The sequence below is a fragment of the Chrysemys picta genome, chromosome 7, assembly GCF_011386835.1.
Source record: "Chrysemys picta bellii isolate R12L10 chromosome 7, ASM1138683v2, whole genome shotgun sequence".
Lineage (NCBI taxonomy): Eukaryota > Metazoa > Chordata > Testudines > Emydidae > Chrysemys > Chrysemys picta.
In genome coordinates, this window is record NC_088797.1 from 126,585,250 (window position 1) to 126,607,480 (window position 22,231).

Genomic DNA, 22,231 nt, shown 5'->3' on the forward strand with positions numbered 1-22,231 from the left:
GCTACCTCAGCCCGGGGCCTTTTACGGGGCCTCAGCCGGGGGCACCCAACGAGCTGCTGAAGGAGCCGGTGGGGGCCGGTGACGTTTGCCAGGGCAGATCTCCCCGGGCTGCCCCGGTGCCCGGGGGGTTAAACGTGGAAGGGTCCGGCCCCTCCGACTAACGGGCTGCAGCATCTCCCTCACTCGAAAGGCAAAGCAAATCGCGTTAGCCGTCATGTGATTCCCTCCTGCCCCGCAGGGCTGAACCGAGGGCACTGTGCCCCGCCTCGCCCCACAAGGCCTCCGGCCTCTTCTGCCCATCAATCAAGCGGGGAGGCCCCGGGGCCCACCTCTCCCTGGCCAGGAATCCTCCAATGGCCTCGCGGGCATCGCGCAATCCCCACCCCCACCCACCCCCGATTTTTCATCCCTGCTTTAAAAAAAAAAAAAAATCAAATAAAGTAAGTGCTGAAATGAGCGAGAGTGCTGGAGTCAGGCGGCCTTCCTCCCCGCCGCCTCCCCATCCTCTGCCTCTCTAGGGCCCGCATCGCCCCGATGGAGGGGAAACCCGGCCGGCACGGCCACCGACCGATCACCGGGGTGAGTGACTCCGGGGATCCTGTGCCCCCGGCTTCCCTCCCGCGCCCCAGCCCACCCGCTGCTCCCCGCCAGGCTCGCTGCCCCGGCTGGCATTCCGGGCGGGATTAGGGGGATTAGACCTGCACGCGACTGGGACAAGCCACCGTTCCCGGGGCCGGGGCAGCGCAGGGGCGTCGGCTGCTTTGCTGGCATAACCCCCCGGCCGGCTGCTTTGAGGGTTGGGGGGGGGGTATGGGTCCAAGAGGGGGTGGGGGGGAGAGATCTCAATTTGTCAGGACTCTGGGTTCTAGCCTGGCTCTGGTAAGGGAGCGGGATCTAGTGGTTAGAGCGGGGGCGCAAGCAGCCAGGACTCCTGGGTTCTCTCCCAGCTCTGGGAAGGGAGTGGTGTCTAGTGGTTAGAGCGGGGGGGAGGAGGGCTGGGAGACAGAACTCCTGGGTTCTATCCCAGCTCTGGGAGGGGTGTAGGGCCTAGTGGTTAGAGCGGGGGCGCTGGGAGCCAGGACTCCTGGGTTCTATCCCAGCTCTGGGAGGGGTGTAGGGCCTAGTGGTTAGAGCAGGGGCGCTGGGAGCCAGGACTCCTGGGTTCTATCCCAGCTCTGGGAGGGGTGTAGGGCCTAGTGGTTAGAGCGGGGGCGCTGGGAGCCAGGACTCCTGGGTTCTATCCCAGCTCTGGGAGGGGTGTAGGGCCTAGTGGTTAGAGCGGGGGCGCTGGGAGCCAGGACTCCTGGGTTCTATCCCAGCTCTGGGAAGGGAGTGGTGTCTAGTGGTTAGAGCGGCGGGGGGGAGGAGTGCTGGGAGACAGAACTCCTGGGTTCTATCCCAGCTCTGGGAGGGGTGTAGGGCCTAGTGGTTAGAGCGGGGGTGCTGGGAGCCAGGACTCCTGGGTTCTATCCCAGCTCTGGGAAGGGAGTGGTGTTCCAGTCCCGTCTTTGCGGTGGACTCTCTGTGCAATGCTGGGGCAGACCCAGCACTGCTCTGTCCTGTGATGTCCCTGGCTAGGAGCCAGGGCCGACACTGAGCTGTCTCCCGGGGGGGGTTCGCTCGCGCTCAGGAAGCAGTTGCACTAAGGGGAAGCTGCTGGCCGGGGATTAATAGACAGCTTTGCGTAGGAGCCTCCCAGGCAGGCGAGGGCTGTGTCAGGCCCGGCATGGGCTGGGCTGGGAGTGCTGCAGGCCCATGCCAGGAGGGTCCCCAGAAAACGAGGTGCAGCCGGTGGGGACCCCCAATCTCACCCAACTCAGGAACAAACCCTGTATTACTGCCCCCCTGTGACAATGCGGTTCTGGCGGAACCCAACTGAGAGTGCCAACTCAGGACAAATTGCTCAAACAGGGCAGTTACAGCCCAAGGCTGGGGTTTTTTCCACCTCTAAGGCAAACCAAACCAGCCAGACTAGGACGACTTCGGTCTCACCCCACTGGCTAACCGCAAGTCTCACAAGCAATCTCCTTAGACACTCCAGTTTCCCAGTACTCCCACCAGTGCCACTCGTTATGGGGACAAATGGTTATAAAAACCAATACCCCAGTAAAAGAAAAAGGTTCTCCTGATCCCAAAGGACCAAGCCCCAGACCCAGGTCAATATACAAATCAGATCTTACCCACAAATCACGCTGTTGCCAATCCCTTAGAATCTAAAATCTAAAGGTTTATTCATAAAAGGAAAAAGATAGAGATGAGAGTTAGAATTGGTTAAATGGAATCAATGACATACAGTAATGGCAAAGTTCTTGGTTCAGGCTTGCAGCAGTGATAGAATAAACTGCAGGTTCAAATCAAGTCTCTGGAATACATCCACCGCTGGGATGGGTCCTCAGTCCTTTGTTCAAAGCTTCAGCTTGTAGCAAAGTTCCTCCAGAGGTAAGAAGCAGGATTGAAGACCAGATGGAGATGAGGCATCAGCCTTATATAGTCTTTTCCAGGTGTAAGAACACCTCTTTGTTCTTACTGTGGAAAATTACAGCAAAATGGAGTCTAGAGTCACATGGGCCAGTCCCTGCATACTTTGCTGAGTCTCAAGGCGTATCTGCCTTCTCTCAATGGGTCCATTGTATAGCTGATGGTCCTTAATGGGCCATCAAGCAGGCTAGGCAGAGCTAACACCAGTTTGTCTGGGATGTCACCCAGCAGCATAGCATAAATTTGAAATACAGACAGTATAGAGCCAATATTCATAACTTCAACTACAAAATTGATACACACATATAGACAGCATAATCATAACCAGTAAACCATAACCTTGTCTTAGACACCCCATTTGACCCCCTTTATACAAGATTTGCGTGCCACTACAGGACCTTGGTTGCAACAATGATCTATATGGTCCCAGATTATATCAATAACGTCACACCCCCGCTCCCCGGTTCTGCATGGCCTCATTGGGGAGCAGCGAGCAAAGCCCCCATCTCGGCTGGTTCCAAAGGGACCCCCTCCCCCCAGTCCCAGAGACCCCAGCCGCCGTCTGAAGCGGGGCGCTGCCCAGGGTCAGCCCGGTCCCCGGTCACACCCCCTAGCTCCTGGGACTTGGGGACGGGCCTGGCTAGAACTGGGGCGACGGGGTTAAAAGTGACGGCTAAAGGAACTTGCTCCCCCTTCCCCACCCCTCCCCCTCTCTGCATTTTCCCCCTCCCCCAGCCCCATTGGCATCTCCCACCCTTCAGCCAGGCCGAGTTAGACAAGGGACCGCCCCCCCCCCCCAGCCCCAACTTTTGGGCTTCTCCACAAAGGGCCAGAGGGAGGCGCTGCTGATCCAGGCCCAGTTCTCCCCTCCCCCCACCCCCGGCGGGAAGGCTGCAGAGCTGTGGAGTTTTATAACCGATGCAGAGAGATGGAAACGGGGCAGGAGAAACACGGGCGGCAGGGCCGGCTCCAGGCACCAGCTTAACAAGCAGGTGCTTGGGGCGGCCAAGGGAGAGGGGCGGCACCTGCGGCAATTCGGGGGCGGCAGGTCCCTCACTCCCTCTAGGAGCGAAGGACCTGCCGCCGAACTGCCGCCCCCGATCGCGGCTTTTTTTTTTTTTTGCTTGGGGCGGCAGAAATGCTGGAGCCGGCCCTGACAGGGGGGAACGGGGGGTCTGGAAAATGCCCAGCGAGAGAGAGACTGGGAGAGAGGCGGCGTTTTCGGGCAGAAAGGCCAGTGGACGCTGCCCGGTCAGTGGTTCTCAACCTGTGGCCCGTGGGCTGTTTGCGGCCCGTATGACATCCTCAGGGCCGTACGGCTGGTACTGGATGCGGCCCACAATGGTAAATAGGTTGAGAGCCCCCGGTCTAGGTGGAGAAGCTGAGAGACGGGCAGAGGCCGTAGGGCACGCGCTGCGATTATCCAGCCGCACATCCAAACAAAGCCCCTCGGTGCCAGCTTTCCAGGGCTAGGCCGGCCAGTGCGCTCGCTGGGGAGATTTGTCTGCAAAGCCCCTCAGAAGGCACATGGGGCATCTGCAGAAACAGCCCCACTTAGAAGAGCCGGTGGCTCTGAGTGCGTAAGCACCAGGGTTTGGAAGCTGCCCGGCTCCCATCGCAGAACAGAAACTTCTTGTGCTAGGTGGCATGTGGGGGGTGGGCTGCAGCTGCGCTCCCCTGGCTGGGGGGCATGGAAGGGCCACTGTGGTGGCAGCGGTGGGATGGCGCTGAACGGGTGAGGGACTAGGTGAGGGTGACGGTGCTAACACGATCCAATGGCTGGAAGTTGAAGCTTAGACACATTCAGACTGGACCAGTCCCTATGTCCTCAGACCCAGGCTTTGGCTAGGCCTCGCTGATTCTTTCTGCAGAATAGCTCCAAGATACGGCCCTGCCCAGCCGTCCACACAGCGAAACGCTTGGCCGGGTTCTCCTCCTCTCGGGGCTCGATTCTTGCCCCAGCCGTCTCTCTGGCCTGGCCCAGTGCCCTCTTGCCCCCTTGGAGTCGTTCAAACCACTGCTGCAAAGATCACGCTCCCAGCACGGTGCTTTGACCGGGTCACCCCTTGCCTGGCGTCTCTCCACAGGGATCCCCCTTTTCTATTACATCAAACACGTCAATGGCCAGGCCTTTCCCTGGCAGTGGGTGAGGGAGACGCGTTTGTCTCTCTAATAGCCTGGGCCTGCCCTGGCTCCGCCACCACGTACGCCACACACGGCGCCAGCCCGTGGCTGAACATTGTAGCGCCGCTGAGAACTCCGTTACTAGAGTCCCTGAGATAGCCCAGCCCACGACGGGCCTGCTAGACCAAGCCCAGAGCCTCGCATGGGACCCGGGAGTGAGCTTATGGGGCAGGGGAGCTTGCTGGGCTGGGTGCCATGGGTCTGCCTGGGTAGCGGGGGCACTCCAGCCGGGCTGACGGGCGTCGCAGTGGAGGCTGGAGCCGCGTTGGGTGCATGGGAGCATCCGGTTTTCACCACTGGGGCCAGCTGCGTGTCCCACCTGGGTGACCTGTGGCCAGAGACGCTCGACTGGTGGTGGAGTTGAAGCTCCAGCCGCTCCCCTCTCCTCCTCGCTGCCCTTTCCCTGGGCCGAGCGGGAGCCGGGTGCCCCCCATCCTGCAGGCAGGAGCTCCTGTGCTGGGCACACATGGGTGGAGAGATGAGACCCCTGCAGCTCATCTCACTTGAGAGGCTGGGCGCAGCTCCCCGGGGCGGAGGGAGCGGCTCGTGGCTCCACCATCTTCCCCCTCCTGCCGGGGCTGCACTGACACCGTTCTGCTCATGTGTCTTCTCTCTCCCAGCACCTCACCTTTCCGCTGCTCGCCGCCACCCTGCTGGCTTCCTTCGGCTCCTCCCTGCTTTACGGCTACAACCTGGCAGTGGTGAACTCGCCGGCCGTGGTAAGAGCTGTGTCCGTCCACCTGTCTGTCTTTGTGGGGGAAAGTCGCTCCCTCCCCGGACTGGGAAATCCTAGGCTAGGCAGATACCTTGACCCAGCGGGTCTCTGGCAGGCAAATGAATTTTACTGACCAGGGTGTGGCCACCTCTGGGGTGTTGAGCAGCAGGCCTAGGAGCGGGAAAAGAGAGGCAGCATCTGGGTGACGCTGCAGGGGGGAATGAGGGGATCAGGATGGGATCACCTGAGCCGGGAGGATGCCCTGCTCACACCCCGACTCTGATGAAACGCCCAATGGGATCGTTATTGACCAACGTCTGACCCACCCCCACAGCGCCCCTAGCACCGTGGCTCAGAACCAGCCCATACAAATGACCTTTGGGAAGTTCTCGTGCTGGTGCTAACGGGTCGGATCACAAAGCTTTGTGGCTTCCGATCGGGGGGCCTGATATCAGGGATGGTCTAGACAGTATTTGGTCCTGCCATGCGGGCAGGGGACTGGACTCGATGACCTCTCAAGGTCCCTTCCAGTCCTAGAATCTATGAACCCAGACCCCCAGCACAGAGAGAGGCAGAGCGGGTTGAAGATTTCCCAGGAGAACGTTTTTGCCGTTTTGTCTAAATCTAAACTTCCCCGGGGAAACGTGTCCTTTTTGACGACGTTTCATTGGGGAAAAAAATGTGTCGGACTGTTCACTTTGACCTTGCTGGAACGGCCCGTTTCATTGGTCATCTGGAAACGGCACTTTTGTTTGAAAACCCACGTGGTTGTGGATAATATAAAAGAACTCTGCTAGCCCCTGTCTCTCTGCCTTGCAGCACATCAAGGCCTTCTACAACGCCACCTGGTCCCAGCGCTACGGGCAGAGCCCGAGCCAGGACCTGCTCACCGTCATGTACTCGCTGACCGTCTCGGTCTTTGCCCTGGGCGGGCTGGTGGGCTCGTTTCCGGTGGGGATGCTCGTGACTCGATATGGGAGGTAAGACGGGTGCGGGAGGGGGGCAGGATGGGGGTGCACCCGTAGCCTGGCTACAGGAGGCAGGGGGAGGATGGTGCTTTGTCTGCCCCGGTGCCAGTCATGGGCTGCCCGCCTCTAGACCAGATGGAGCAGGGGGACACCAAGCAAACAAAGCCAGCAGGGGGGGAGAGGAGAAGCCAGCCTGACACATGCCCCACTCTTATGGGGGCAGGGAGAGCTGCCAGGAATGCCCCCCCCCAAGCTCCCATGGGGCTGGGATGGAGAAGAGAGGGGAACAGCTGGGTGGATGGAGGAAGAGAGAGCACGAAGCGTCCTGCGGGGGGCGTCACGCCCTGCAGAAGGGAGGGGCCCGTGCTAGGTGGAGGGCTGATGTCCTGCCTGTCCCCCCTGCTAGGAACGGCACCCTTGTGCGGAGCACGCTGCTCGTCTTCCTGGCCGGCGCCCTGATGGGCTTCAGCCGCTACCTGGCGTCGCCCGAGATGGTCATCGTCGGCCGCTTCGTCACGGGGCTGCATTCAGGTAGCGCCCTGCGTGGGCTGCCCCACCGCCTGCCCCGGGGCTCTGCCTGGCTCCGGCACCCAGCCATACTCACCTGGGCGCTGGCCCTGCCGCACCCCTCGCAGGGCGGGTTTGCATCTCCCTCTGCGGCAGGAACGGGAACCACAGACGTGCATGGGGCCGCGGCTCTGTCCCGCGTGGGGTTGGGCTGCTGCAGCACGGGTAGGACAGGGGGGAGGACGGATGTGCTGGGGCCGTGCCCATCACTGGGGCCCTCCTGGGGATCAAAGTGGCTCATGACCAAGAGGGGTGTCCCGGGATTGAGCAGCCAGCCCCAGGGCATTCTGGGAGGAGGGGAGCTTGGCTGGACCTGCCCTGGGAGCTCCCCCTCCGGCCCAGTCTAGGGGGGATCCTGCCTATTGCCCAATGTGACTCCAGTTCTCTCTCCCCCCTCCCCCCCATCCTGTGTGTCTCCTCCTCCGCCCCAGGCATCTGTCTCAGCGTGGTGCCCATGTACCTGGGCGAAATCGCCCCCAAGAACCTGCGCGGCTTCCTGGGCCTGGTGCCCAGCATCTTCATCTGCCTGGGGGTCTTCTCGGCACAAGTCCTGGGCCTGCCGGAGCTGCTGGGGGAGGTGGGTGCTGCTGAAACACCCCTGAAACGTTGCTGCTTCCTCCCAGCCCCTAGCCTGCTCCGACCCCGTGGGAGGGGGGCGAGGGCTGGGGGCGTCTCCTGGGGTTCTCCAGGGTCCCGTGTCCGCGGTGCAAAGCGCTACTCTTGGGGAGGAAAAATCAAATGCACAGCTACGAACGGGGACCGCCTGGCTCGGCGGCTGGGCTGCTGTGGCAAAGATCTCAGGGTTACAGTGGCTAATATCAGGCCGGGAGTATTAACCGGAGGGCCGTACGTCCGACCCAGCTGGAGTCCGGTGTCCGGTTCTGGGTGCCGCACTTTAAGAAAGACGGGGAGTCCAGCGGAGAGCAGCAGAAAGGATCAGAGATTTGGAAACGCTGACCTCTGAGGAAAGGTAAAAAACATGGGGCATGTGTAGTCTGGAGACAAGAGGGCTGAGGGGGACGTGAGAACAGCCTGCACATCTGTGAAGGGCTGGTACCAAGAGGATGGGGACCACTGAATGCAGGACAAGAAGCAATGGACTTAATCCGCAGCAGGGGAGATTTAGGTTAGAGATTAGAATCATAGAATCTCAGGGTTGGAAGGGACCTCATGATGTATCTAGTCCAACCCCCTGCTCAAAGCAGGACCAATCCCCAACTAAATCATCCCAGCCAGGGCTTTGTCAAGCCGGGCCTTAAAAACCTCTAAGGAAGGAGATTCCACCACCTCCCTAGATAACCCATTCCAGTACTTCACCACCCTCCTAGTGAAATAGCGTTTCCTAATATCCAACCTAGACCTCCCCCACTGCAACTTGAGACCATTACTCCTTGTTCTGTCATCTGCCACCACTGAGAACAACCGAGCTCCATCCTCTTTGGAACCCCCCTTCAGGTAACTGAAAGCAGCTATCAAATCCCCCCTCACTCTTCTCTTCTGCAAACTAACCAATCCCAGTTCCCTCAGCCTCTCCTCATAAGTCATGTGCCCCAGCCCCCTAATCATTTGCATTGCCCTCCACTGGACTCTCTCCAATTTGTCCACATCCCTTCTGTAGTGGGGGGGCTCACAACTGGACGCAATACTCCAGGTGTGGCCTCACCAGTGCCGAATAGAGGGGAATAATCACTTCCCTTGATCTGCTGGCAATGCCCCTACTTATACAACCCAAAATGCCGTTAGCCTTCTTGGCAACGAGGGCACACTGTTGACTCATATCCAGCTTCTCGTCCACTGTAATCCCCAGGTCCTTTTCTGCAGAACTGCTGCTTGGCCAGTCAGTCACCAGCCTGTAACAGTGCATGGGATTCTTCCTTCCTAAGTGCAGGACTCTGCACTTGTCCTTGTTGAACCTCATCAGGTTTCCTTTGGCCCAATCCTCCAATTTGTCTAGGTCACTCTGGACCCTATCCCTACCCTCCAGCGTATCTACCTCTCCCCCCAGCTTAGTGTCATCCGTGAACTTGCTGAGGGTACAATGCATCCCATCCTCCAGATCATTAATGAGGAAAGGTTAAAAAGCCGGGCATGTGTAGTCTGGAGACCAGAGGGAAACCTTTCCAACTCTCAGGTAGTTAAGCTCTGGAATAGGCACCCGAGGGAGATTGTGAAGTCCCATCCCTGGAGGGGTCTAGGAAGGAGATTGGACAAACGCCCCTCAGGGGTGGTCTGCGTTGACTTGCTCCTGCCTGAGCACAGGGCATCGGCCTAGACGACCTCTCGAGGTCCCTTCCTGCCCTTGGGCTCCCCATCCCCATGCCATTGCCCACCCGGCCGATAGTCAGCCTGCGTCTCCCTGGCTTTGCTTACCCCGCTGGTGCTAGGGCTACCCCCTGGCCATCCCCCAGACCCATCGCCCTGCCTGGCTCGTTGCAGGACGGATACTGGCCTCTCTTCCTGTCCCTGGTGGTCATTCCAGCCTCCCTGCAGCTCCTGCTGCTGCACCGGTTCCCCGAGAGCCCCCGCTACCTGCTGATTGAGAAGAACAACGTCCGAGGGGCCACGGATGGTGAGCGGAGCCCCCTGGCAGGGGGGTGGCTGATGTCTCCCATAGGGCCAGGCTGCTCCCGGAACCAGGGGAGGGGGGATTAGGTCTTACTGTGTCCTACCCTGTCCTGAATCCCAAAGAGAGACACGATCCTCCGACTGCAGGCCCAAGAGCCCCCTGGGCCAGATTCTGTGCTGGTGCAAATCAGCGGCAGCTCTGGTGACTCCGCCCGGAGCGCTGCCTGGCCCCGCCCGGGAAGGGTCCTGCCTGCTGACCGCTCCAGGTTTTCCAAGGGCCCATCACCGTAGCGTCTGGGCGCCTCCCATCCTCCTGGCTCTATCCTCGGCCCCCGATGGGGCAGGGCAGGGCCAGTACAGAGGGGAGCTGAGGGCCAGGGGCGCACAGCTAGGAATTGAGCCCAGATCTCCCAGTCCCGTGCCCGAGCTTTGCTCCACTCTCCCCAGCGCTGCGCTGGTTCCTGGGGAAGGACGACGTGCGGGACGTGCTGGAGGAGATGCGGGAGGAGCAGCGCTCGCTCTCCTCCCTGGAGACCATCTCCGTCTGGCAGCTCCTGCGGGACGGCTCCGTGCGCTGGCAGACCCTCTCCGTGGTGGTGATCAACATGGGCATGCAGCTCTCCGGGATCGATGCGGTGAGTGCTGCCAGGCCCACGCCCCGGAGGGGAGCTCCCTCAGCCCCCCACTTGCCTGCCCCAGAGGGGAGCTCCCCCAGTGCCCCCCCACCGCACCTCCTGTCCCGGAGGGGAGCTCCCCTCAGCCCCCCACTCCCCTGCCCCAGAGGGGAGCTCCCCCAGTTCCCCCCCGCCCCTCCTGCCCCGGAGGGGAGCTCCCCTCAGCCCCCTGACCCTCCTGCACCGGAGGGGAGCTCCCCCAGTCCCCTCTCCGTACCTCCTGTCCCGGAGGGGAGCTCCCCTCAGCCCCCCGCCCCTCCTGCACCGGAGGGGAGCTCCCCTCAGCCCCCGCCCCTCCTGCACCAGAGGGGAGCTCCCCCAGTCCCCCACCACCCCTCCTGCACCGGAGGGGAGCTCCCCTCAGCCCCCCACTCCCCTGCACCGGAGGGGAGCTCCCCTCAGCCCCCCACTCCCCTGCCCCGGAGGGGAGCTCCCCTCAGCCCCCCGCCCCTCCTGCACCAGAGGGGAGCTCCCCCAGTCCCCCCCCACCCCTCCTACACCGGAGGGGAGCTCCCCTCAGCCCCCCACTCCCCTGCCCCGGAGGGGAGCTCCCCTCAGCCCCCCGCCCCTCCTGCACCAGAGGGGAGCTCCCCCAGTCTCCCCCCACCCCTCCTGCACCAGAGGGGAGCTCCCCTCAGCCCCCCACTCCTTTGCCCCGGAGGGGAGCTCCCCTCAGCCCCCCGCCCCTCCTGCACTGGAGGGGAGCTCCCCTCAGCCCCCGCCCCTCCTGCACCGGAGGGGAGCTCACCCTGTGCCCTCGAGGGGCTCCTGTCTTCCAAGAGCCTCCTGGCCCGTTGGCCCCTTGGCCTCGCAGGGAAATAGCCGTGCTGACCATGCAGCAGGTCCCTGCAAGGGGGACCCTGGCCCAGAAGGAGCTAGGCCGAGCCCCCCCAGCGTCTCACTCTGGAGCCAGCGAGCGCCCCTGGGCCGGAACAGCCTTCAGTCCCATCCCGGGGCACGCTTTGAACCGGCGACCGGGGGGCTCCCGCAGTGCCATGGCCAGATCCCCCAAGGGTGTCCCCCCCGCTCGTGGTTCCAGGTTCTCGTGGGGGCCTCTCTTCCCCCACCCAAGCCCTGCTGCTCACCCCCTGCTCTCCCCCACCCTTGGCAGATCTGGTTCTACACCAACACCATCTTCCAGCACGCCGGCATCCCGGGACCCGAGATCCCCTACACCACCGTGGGCACGGGCGCCATCGAGGTGCTGGCCGGCCTGCTTGGCGTAAGTGCTGCCACAGCCCCAGCGACATGGGGGGGCGGGCATGACCCCACTGAGCAGTGCTAACCGGGGTCGGGGAGGGGTCATGCTGGCTGGGCTGGGGCATGAGGGAGGAGTCACAGTAGGTGAGTTGGGAGACAGGAGGTGGTAGTGGGGGAGATGGGGTGGCAGGGGGTGCAGGTGGGAGGTGTCATAGTGGGTGAGATGGGGAGTGCCGGTGGGGGGAGGGGTCACAGTGTGTGAGGTGGGGGTGGGTGGGGGTGCTGGGGAAAGGGGTCCTAAGGGCACATTCTGGCTATCCTGACTTCAGTGGAACAGCCCATAATAACCCCTGTGAGCCGAGCCCGTCGCTGGGGGGGGCACGGGGGCTGGTTTACGGCTTTTCCCCTCAGTGCCCAGCCGGAGCTCGCAGCTCCCCGCCCCCGGCCCCACCCCGGCCTCACGCTGGGCGCATTTGCAGCCCTCGGCCCCTGGACGCTCGATTCGACAGGCGGGCGGCCCCCACATGGCCTGGCCTGGGTGAGCAGGGACCCCGGCCTCCCAGCCGCAAGCAGGCCCCTCTGGTGCCCCGGCAGCCCAGCCGGCGGACAGGAGCTCAGCAGGGCTGGTGGCGCCGTCGGGCCAATTGCTCCGCGACACAGACACAAACGGCCCCCGACGGACGCGCCGAGATTGGGTTTAAAATGACAAGCATTTGTTCTGCTGTCAATATCCCTCCTGCTCCTGGTTCTAGTCCTGCACAGGCTCCCCGCGCCCGCCCCGCGCCCCAGAGCTGCTGCCTGACTCCGCTGGGCACGCGGGGCAGCTCACGCCTGGCTGGGACAAGCTTGGCCCCGCTGCTCCGGATCACTTCGGCCCTGGGCCCTGGGATTCCAGCCCAGGAATCAAGGGGACGGGCGGCTGCTCCTCCGTCCCCTTTCAACGTGCAAGGCCCTAGCCTGCTGGTGCCCCCTGCTCTAACCACTAGCCTGCCCTCCCTCCCAGGGCAGGGAAAAGAACCCAGGAGTCCTAGAGGTTACCAGGTAAGTGTCCCACCCTCACCCTCAAGCTCTTGAGTCAGCCAATGAGAACTGGGTCTGGTGATGTCATACACCTGTGCTGCGCGTTATTGGCTGTACAGGTTGTCGCTCTGTGCCCTGTGGGAGGGAGGGTTTGGGGTCTGATGCCCTCTCCTGCTAATGCCCGCCGTGCCGCTGGCCTTTCCCTGCAGTGCTTCACCATCGAGAAGCTGGGCCGGCGGCCGCTCATCATCATCGGCTTCTCCTTCATGGGCTTCTGCTGCGCTGGCATCACCTTGGCCCTGGTGCTGCAGGTAGGAGCTAGGGGGGTGTCTCGCCCTGGCACCTCCCTCTGAGACCAGCCGGGGCCAGCGCGCTAATCCCGGGCACCCCCCCCCCCCGCCCCTGTGAGCGCTGCTGGGCTCCCGCTCAGCCCCCATCGGCTGGGCTCCCGTCCCTGGCTGTTTCGGGATGAGTTACGTTGGCGTGAGGCCAGGGCAACCCACAGGCATCATTGCAGGGCAGCTGGGGGCCGGATCCTGCTCCGGGGCTCGAACCGAGAGAGACGCTCCTTTAGCCAAAGACGCTTTGTGTCTGGTGCAGGCCAGGAGAGAGCTGGGTGTGAAGGGGGCTGTGGGTCAGGATTGAGGGGTGGCAGGCAGGGCTGGGCTAGCAGGGGGCTGCGGGTCGGGACTGAGGGGCACCGGCACAGCTGGGCGGGCAGGGCTGGGATAGAAGGGGGCTGCGGGTCGGGACTGAAGGGCACCGGCACAGCTGGGCGGGCAGGGCTGGGATAGAAGGGGGCTGCGGGTCGGGACTGAAGGGCACCGGCACAGCTGGGCGGGCAGGGCTGGGATAGAAGGGGGCTGCGGGTCGGGACTGAGGGGCACCGGCACAGCTGGGCGGGCAGGGCTGGGTTAGAAGGGGGCTGCGGGTCGGGACTGAGGGGCACCGGCACAGCTGGGCGGGCAGGGCTGGGATAGAAGGGGGCTGCGGGTCGGGACTGAGGGGCACCGGCACAGCTGGGCGGGCAGGGCTGGGATAGCAGGGGGCTGCGGGTCGGGACTGAGGGGCACCGGCACAGCTGGGCGGGCAGGGCTGGGATAGAAGGGGGCTGCGGGTCGGGACTGAGGGGCACCGGCACAGCTGGGCGGGCAGGGCTGGGATAGAAGGGGGCTGCGGGTCAAGACTGAGGGGCACCGGCCGAGCTGTGTGAGCACTTTGCATGGCACGTTGCAGCCGGTTTTCTCTCTCTCAGCCCTTCGGTTTCCCAAAGAGCAGCTCCCCAAATTTGCTTTGCAAGGAGGCAGTAACTGGGCGGTTAGTCTAGCAGCATCCAGCCACCCCCAGCTTCTGCACTTTCCCTCCCCAGGCTACGGTGCCCTGGATGCGCTACCTCAGTGTAGCCTGCGTCATCGGGATCATCGCTGGCTTCTGTATGGGACCAGGTGGGTGCCAGGGGCTCTCCCTTCTCTAAAACAAACAACGGACTGGCCGGGGGCTGCGGGTCGGGACTGAGGGGCACTGGCAGAGCTGGAGGAGAGCCCTTGACTGGAATAGCCGGGGGCTGCGGGTCGAGACTGAGGGGCACTGGCAGAGCTGGAGGAGAGCCCTTGACTGGAATAGCCGGGGGCTGCGGGTCGAGACTGAGGGGCACTGGCAGAGCTGGAGGAGAGCCCTTGACTGGAATAGCCGGGGGCTGCGGGTCGGGACTGAGGGGCACTGGCAGAGCTGGAGGAGAGCCCTTGACTGGAATAGCCGGGGGCTGCGGGTCGAGACTGAGGGGCACTGGCAGAGCTGGAGGAGAGCCCTTGACTGGAATAGCCGGGGGCTGCGGGTCGGGACTGAGGGGCACTGGCAGAGCTGGAGGAGAGCCCTTGACTGGAATAGCTGGGGGCTGCGGGTCGAGACTGAGGGGCACTGGCAGAGCTGGAGGAGAGCCCTTGACTGGAATAGCCGGGGGCTGCGGGTCGGGACTGAGGGGCACTGGCAGAGCTGGAGGAGAGCCCTTGACTGGAATAGCCGGGGGCTGCGGGTCGGGACTGAGGGGCACTGGCAGAGCCGGAGGAGAGCCCTTGACTGGAATAGCCGGGGGCTGCGGGTCGGGACTGAGGGGCACTGGCAGAGCCGGAGGAGAGCCCTTGACTGGAATAGCCGGGGGCTGCGGGTCGGGACTGAGGGGCACTGGCAGAGCTGGAGGAGAGCCCTTGACTGGAATAGCTGGGGGCTGCGGGTCGAGACTGAGGGGCACTGGCAGAGCTGGAGGAGAGCCCTTGACTGGAATAGCCGGGGGCTGCGGGTCGGGACTGAGGGGCACTGGCAGAGCTGGAGGAGAGCCCTTGACTGGAATAGCCGGGGGCTGCGGGTCGGGACTGAGGGGCACTGGCAGAGCTGGAGGAGAGCCCTTGACTGGAATAGCCGGGGGCTGCGGGTCGGGACTGAGGGGCACTGGCAGAGCTGGAGGAGAGCCCTTGACTGGAATAGCCGGGGGCTGCGGGTCGGGACTGAGGGGCCCCTGTGTGGACGGAGGGAGCCTTAGTCTGGACTAGTAGGCTGGGGGGCTGCAGGAATCCAGTGAATTGGCAGAACTGGGGGGAAGGAGCTTCCCAGGTTCAGCAACGGCCCAATACATGAAGGGTCGGGATTTTCCTTCTTCTGAAACATCAGCTGTCATCGCTGAGGGGACCGGGCCATTGAACCGACCCACCAGCGCTGGATACAGCGCGCTCGGGGGCACCGTGCTGGACTTGGTAGCCCAGTGATTTGATCTGGTAGGGTAGGAGATGGCAGACGTGGCTGGGCCAATGGTGGGGCCAAGGAGGCAGGGTCCTGGGATGAGACTCTCACACACCCAGATCCAGGGAGGGCTGCGATGAGATTGCTCCCCTCCACATCCCCCCTACATTTAGCAAACTCCTCAAGACCCTTCTGCACATGCTAATAAACTCCTCTTACTTAGTAGGCGAGTGGTTTTTCTGCCTTTAAATAAGCGTGGAAGTGAGAGCTCCCTACAAATGATGAACGAGGCCTGGAATGGTTTACCCAACTGATGTATGAGTGGGGCTGCCAACAGATCTATAATTCATTCGCAGCCCAGAATTTATTTGCTGTAATTACATCTTTAATTAGGATTTTAATGGCTCATTGTTCACAAACAATGATGAATCGGATTTAAAATATATATATATTTATTCCAGGCGAGCTGTGAGTAACGGTCCATCAGGGGCCGCTTCTCCCCATATGAAATTTTTTTACATTAAGTATCTTTATTAAAGAGGCGCGTATGTCTGCTTTCCTACTCTGGGAGGTCCTGGTCAAACCATCATGGTTAATATCATAACTGTACATATTGCAACAAACCCAAAGTCCCCTAGCTGCTCAGAGCGTCAGGGCAACCCTGGGTATAGAACTCGGCCTCTCATGCTCCAAAAGCACAGACCCCAACACTTGAGCAAAAGGAGAATCTCCCTCAATTATCATCAGTATTGGGCTGATGACACACAGTGGAACAGTTATGAGTTCACCCACTAGATGGCAGTGGTGCATAAAGCCCCATCTTTTCTCTACGGTATTTTTAAATTCTTTTGAAATATTGTTTGAATTACTCTCTTGTGGTATCTAGATGTCTCAAATTGCTTTCCCCACGGGGTTGGATACACGGTCAGTAATAGGATGCAGTCTTTCACCTTTAAGTAGCCAGTTCAAATCCAGCCACAGGCAAGCAGGGCCCAGCCGCCCTCCCCTGGAATGAACAAGTGGTCTCAGTCCAGTTCTTGGTGGACAAATTGGGCCAATGAAAAATTTCCCATCAAAACTGTTTTTCAACAGCAATTCATAGAGCTGATCAGAAATTAGTATTTTCGTCCCACGGGAAATTCCAACCTCTGATAACATTTGTTTTTGTCCTGAATTGGGCTAAAAAGTTGGAATGGTTCTGAACCATTCCAAAATGCTGTATTTGAAAACACCGAAAACATCTAATCAAAATGTTTCACTTCAATAATGTTGAAATGTAATATAACATACACACACATATATATATGTAAGTCTAAACAAAATGAAACAAAAGTTGGAATGAAACAGAGTCGAAAGGACACATTCCTTTGGATTTTGAATAGTTTCTAAACTTTTTCAACCACAAACTGATCCATCAAAAAGAAAATTTCTACCAGCTCTAAAAATTGCATTTTCTACAACAAAACTTCATGAAAAGCGTCTGCTTTCTGCACAAAACTTATATTTTCCATCAGCAAATGGAAAACCTGATACCCAAACTATTTCAGCTGTGGAATCCTGCCCAGGTGTCTCATGGGAGTTACAGTTCAGTTGTCCCATGTCCACTTTCTCCTCTATGGGCTCAACTCCTCAGCTGGACTACATCTCCCATGGTGCACTATGGCCAGGGACTCCCAAGATGCACCACCTGCCCTCCAAAAGGTGAGACCATGGTGCATTATGGGAGATGGAGTCCGACAAAGGAACCTGGCTTATAGAGGAGAATGGGCGCATGAGAGACCTGTACTACAACTCCCATAAGGCAACGCAATGGAATTTGCAAATTGAATTATTTCCGTTTTCAAATTTTGGCCAAAAATCAAAATTTTAAGTGGAAAACTTTGATAAAAAGGATTTTTCGTTTTTGTCAAATTTTTCTGCAGAAGAACAAATCGGTTGTGACCGGTTCTCTGGACCAGCGCCCCCCCCCCCAGCCCAATCAGCCTCAGCAGAGAGGCCCAGCCCCAGGGTTGAGGTGCGGAGCATTGGTGGGGGTTGGGGAAGCTTGGCCTGCAGCACCCCAGGCTGTATCTGCTCTATTGCTGGAGCCCGTTAATCTCCAGGGCACCTTCGCCAGGGACCGGCCTGGCGCTGGCTGGCAGGAAGGGGCAATGGCTGTGTGATGCCTGAGACGTGTCTGGTTCTGGGAGGGCCAGGCCCGGGGGGGCAGGGAGGAATAGAACGGGTCCCGATCCGGAGATCACTCATACACCTTTCAGTCCGGAGTCACTCCTGGTTCACACCCCAGACCCCGGGTTTCCCTTTGGCCTTTTCCTGGGAGGCTCCAGGCTGGCACCTGGCTATGGAAGCTCTTCGCCCTCTCCCTCCACCGGATGCAGCCCAGAGGCGTCTGTGGGACTCGAGCCCCTTGGCACGGTGTCTCCTCATGGGCACCCGCAGCAGAGACCATTAACCCTCTAGTTGCTGGATTGTGATCCCATGCCAGCATACCAGAAGTTTAACCCCCCTCTCACCCGTCCAGCTGGTGTGCCCTTCCTGATGACTGCGGAGCTCTTCAAGCAGTCACACCGCCCCGCTGCCTACATCGTGGGGGGGTCCCTGAACTGGCTCTCCAATTTCACCGTGGGCTTCGTCTTCCCCTTCCTACAGGTAAGGACCAGCCATGGATGTGGCCTGGGGTAGCAGCCAGCAGCCCCAGTCAGGAATCAGGGTGCCAGGGTTCCCCACGCACACGAGAAGATGGTCCCTGCCCCAGATAGCTAACAGCCCACGCATAGATGAGAGATGGATACAGACCGATGGAGGAGCATGAGGGAATAATAGGACGAAATCAGAGGGCAGCAAGTTTTTAACAAGCCCAACAAAACACTGTCTCATGCAGCATGTTGTTAACCTGAGGAACTCACTGCAGCAGGAGATGAAGTCCATATATATCACTTCTGCCACACCCCATTGCCCCATACACTAGGCCTGTTACCCTTCACAGAAGGAAACTAGGTTGGTTGGGCATGATTTTTCCTTGACTATAAAGTGCGACATTCCCCAGAGTACAATCTGGACCAGTGAATAGCTGTGTCCCTTCAGTTCCCCAACCTGGGGGGCCCTTTACACTGCTTTGCTCTGAGAGCTGCTGCTCCTGGTCTGCTCGCACGCAGCCTCCAGCATGTAAATCATTCCCAAGTCCCAGGTCTACTGTGTGAGTGTTGTAGCCAGCCACTCATGAATTACACTGCAGAGCAGCACAGCAAATTCCCAGTCCCAGACTTTCCCCAGAAATGTCTCTCTGGTACTGCCCAGCATCACAGAATATCAGGGCTGGAAGGGACCTCAGGAGGTATCTAGTCCAACCCCCTGCTCAAAGCAGGACCCACCCCAACTAAATCATCCCAGGCAGGGCTTTGTCAAGCCGGGCCTTAAAAACCTCTAAGGAAGGAGATTCCACCACCTCCCTAGGTAACCCATTCCAGTGCTTCATCACCCTCCTAGTGAAATAGTGTTTCCTAATATCCAACCTAGACCTCCCCCACTGCAACTTGAGACCATTACTCCTTGTTCTGTCATCTGCCACCACTGAGAACAGCCGAGCTCCATCCTCTTTGGAACCCCCCTTCAGGTAGTTGAAGGCTGCTATCAAATCCTCTTCTTCAGACTAAACAAGCCCAGTTCCCTCAGTCTCTCCTCGTAACTGATGTGCCCCAGCCCCCTAATCATTTCCGTTGCCCTCCCCTGGACTCTCTCCAATTTGTCCACATCCCTTCTGTAGTGGGGGCCCCCAAACTGGACACAATACTCCAGGTGTGGCCTCACCAGTGCTGAATAGAGGGGAATAATCACGTCCCTTGATCTGCTGGCAATGCTCCTACTAATACAGCCCAATATGCTGTTAGCCTTCTTGGCAACAAGGGCTCACTGCGGACTCATATCCTCCGGCACAATACAAGCTCATAGAAAGTCTGTCATTTATTAATAGAAAATCACACACACCATTCTTGCTACCTCAAATAGAGTTTCCCAAACACTGCAATTCAAACACGTTGGTTTAGAGAAAACAGTAAAACAAATGTATTAACTGCAGAAAGCTGGATTCTAAGCGATCACAAGTGATGAGGCATAAAAGTCAGAATTGGTTACAAGAAAATAAAAGTAAAATGCAGCTAATGCCAAATTTAACAAAACTAAATGAATTCAAAGCAAAGGTCACTCTCACATGTCTCATCAGTCCTATTCCAGACAGGATGTCTGCTCCAGTCCAATGCTGCTTTCTTCTTCTTCAGCTATTGCTGATACCATGGGTAGAGAGAAAGGGAGAGGCAACTTAGTACACTTCTACTCCTTTCTTATAGATCCTTCCCTTCTTTGGGAGTCGTCTCCAGCCGAGATTCAGGAGACAGAAAATCTGTCTGGATGGGAATGGCAAGCTGTTCCTTTGTCAAGATGTAGATTTTTTTTTCACCCACACCCTCTTTCCTGCCAATGAATGGCCATTTAACCAGGTGATGGCCCATTTAAACTTGTGGACACCTGGCTGAGGCATTGGCCAGCCTTTTGTGTCTGAGGAACTGGTTTGTGGCTGTTCCCCAGACTTAGAGCATGTCTTAGCGATACCATACGGTAGAATCTTATAACTATACATACATGTTGCCACACACATTTTACCAGAACAATAATGATCAGCAAATTATGAGTTTTCAAATGATACCTTGCAGGCCATACTTTGTACAAGATTTATCACAGGGGTGCAGACGGTCACAAAGTCCGTGCTGGCAATTCCTTATAACCCTGCTATGCTCCAGGGGCTTAACATTGATTGTTTAATAATTTGTTCAGTATCGTTCTAGGTCTTGAAGTTAGGCCGACTGGTCTATAATTGCCCGGGTCCTTTGTGTTCCTCCTTTTGAAGATAGGTTCTATGTTTGCCCTTCTTCAGTCCTCTGGGACGTCCCCCGTCCTCCCTCAGTTCTCTCCAAAATAGCAGCTAATGGGGCAAAGATTGCTTCAGCTAGCTCCTTGAGTACCCTGAGGTGAATGTCATCAGGCCCTGCTGACTTGAATACCTCTAACTTAGCTAAATACTCTCTAACCTGTTCCTTCCCCGTTCTGGCCTGAGGGCCTTCCCGTGTTGTTAATAATAATTGTGTTAAGCAGCTGGTCACCATTAATCTTCTGAGTGAAGAAAAATATCCTCTGGGGCAGTGGTCTCATGCTATGGGGTCCCTCTGAGGGGCAGGATTAAACCACTGGTCAGGGACATCATGGGGGAGGCTCCACCTTCCTCTCTAGTGAGTTTGCCCTACCTAGCCCTCATCACCTTGGGGCAATGGCCTCCCCCTGGGAATGGATTTCTCCTGGCAGCCAGTCTGTGTCTGTGCCCCATTGCGCACATGGGGAATGGAGGTACAGAGAGGCGAAGTGACTAGCCCATGGTCACGCATAGAGTCTGTGGTGCAGCAGGGCCCTGGTCTCCTGAATCCTGGCCCAGCATCGTACCCACAAGCCCAGCCTCCCCCTGGAATGGGAAGGCACCAGTCCCTGCTGAAGGGGTGGTGCCCGCGGCTCAGTGGGGCAGTGGTATAGCCCAGTGGGGTGGGAGGCAGGGAACATGGCTAAGGGCGCGAGTGCGCTGGGCCACTCCGAGGTGGGATGGGTGCTAGGTGGCCCCGGGGCCGGTGCGGCTGTGACAGGAGGCCAGAGCCGTGCTCGGTGGCCCCGTGGCCGGCTGGGAATCCCTGCTAAGCCCCCAGGCCGCGTTCTCTCATTGCCCCAGATGTCAGCCGGCGCCTTCTGCTACCTGGTGTTCTGCGGGGTCTGCGTGCTGGTGGCGCTCTACGTCTACCTCGTCATCCCCGAGACCAAGAACAAAACGTTCGTGGAGATCAGCCAGATCTTCGCCGCCCGCCGCCCCTTCCTAACTGCCCCGTCCGGCGCCGTGAAGATGGTCCCGCTCGGCGGTTACGGGGCCTTGGAGAACGGCTCCCTGGATCTCTCGGGGTCCAGCCGGGCGTGACCCACCCCAGCAGCCGCTGGACTACTGCCTCTTCGCTCTGTTGTGGCACCCCAGCCCTGGCGGGTCAGGCCAGGAGTGGGGCTGGGCTCAGATGGGGGTGGGGGGCAGTCGCTGGGGCTGTGGATTAATTCCCTTCCTTTAACCTCTTCCCACCTGGCGTCTGGCTCGGTCCCGCGGCCTAGAAAGGCCGTGAGTGGTGTGAGGCATCACAGGTGTGAGGGTCGCTGGGCCAAGGCCGGCACCTCATGCCCAGACTCTGTCTCTCCCCATCCCACCAGTTGCCTTCTCCTCCAGGAGTCCCAGGGCAGCCTCTCCAGGTCGCTGCTCTCCAGCTCTGCAGGGCATTGGGCCTGGATCACCCTGCACCTTCCCTGCATGGCGGAGGCGGTGCCAGCCTAGGGTGAAGAGCCAGTGGGCTCAGTTGCTGCCCGCTGTCCCCGTGGTCAGGGGAGAACCCCTGCTCCCCCCGGGGCCATGGCTGGGAGCCGAGTCGGGGCTCATCCCTGGTCTCCAGGCTGGGCGTGAGATTCTTTCCTCTCCCCACCAGGAGCCCTCGGGGTTTGCCCCTTAGCACCGTGAGCCAGCGCCTCTGGAAGCAGTGACATCACAGCAGGCAGGTGCTGATTGGCTGACAGTGTCATTCCTGGAAGGACCGCCCTTGAAGAGGCGGGACTTCTTGGAAGGCCCTGGGGCGGAGGGAGGCGGCTCCTGCCCAGGATTGGGTATGACGCCCAGGGGGAGGGAGGTCGGGGGGTATTTAATAAAGGAAATTGCCTGTTCAGGCTGCAGTCGTGTGTGGTGCTGGGGGCAGGTCATTCCCTGTTTCTGATTTGGGCCCCAGAGCGGTTGTCTCATTAAACACTGAGATACATCAGCAGATCTATGGAGGTGGGCGGGGCTGCGGGTCGGGACTGAGGGGCACCGGCAGGGCTGGGGGGGGGAGGAGACCAGGGCTGGGATGGCAGATGGGCTGCGGGTCGGGACTGAGGGGCACCGGCAGGGCTGGGGGGGGGGAAGGAGACCAGGGCTGGGATGGCAGATGGGCTGCGGGTTGGGACTGAGGGGCACCGGCAGGGCTGGGGGGGGAAGGAGGCCAGGGCTGGGATGGCAGATGGGCTGCGGG

The 22,231-nt window shown here is 59.6% G+C and overlaps 1 protein-coding gene across 1 annotated transcript; it reads left to right on the forward strand.

Moving 5' to 3' along the window:
- The first annotated feature begins 437 nt into the window (after nt 1–437).
- On the forward strand, nt 438–21,887 carry LOC101946091 (solute carrier family 2, facilitated glucose transporter member 9-like). The gene is made up of 12 exons (XM_005289434.4): nt 438–579; nt 5,283–5,381; nt 6,197–6,357; nt 6,752–6,876; nt 7,344–7,489; nt 9,349–9,481; nt 9,925–10,112; nt 11,263–11,373; nt 12,581–12,682; nt 13,741–13,816; nt 17,626–17,753; nt 20,869–21,887. Exons 1-12 carry the CDS (start codon nt 535–537, stop codon nt 21,106–21,108), a joined length of 1,554 nt encoding a protein of 517 aa, XP_005289491.2. The 5' UTR covers nt 438–534; the 3' UTR covers nt 21,109–21,887.
- Nucleotides 21,888–22,231: the final 344 nt, after the last annotated feature.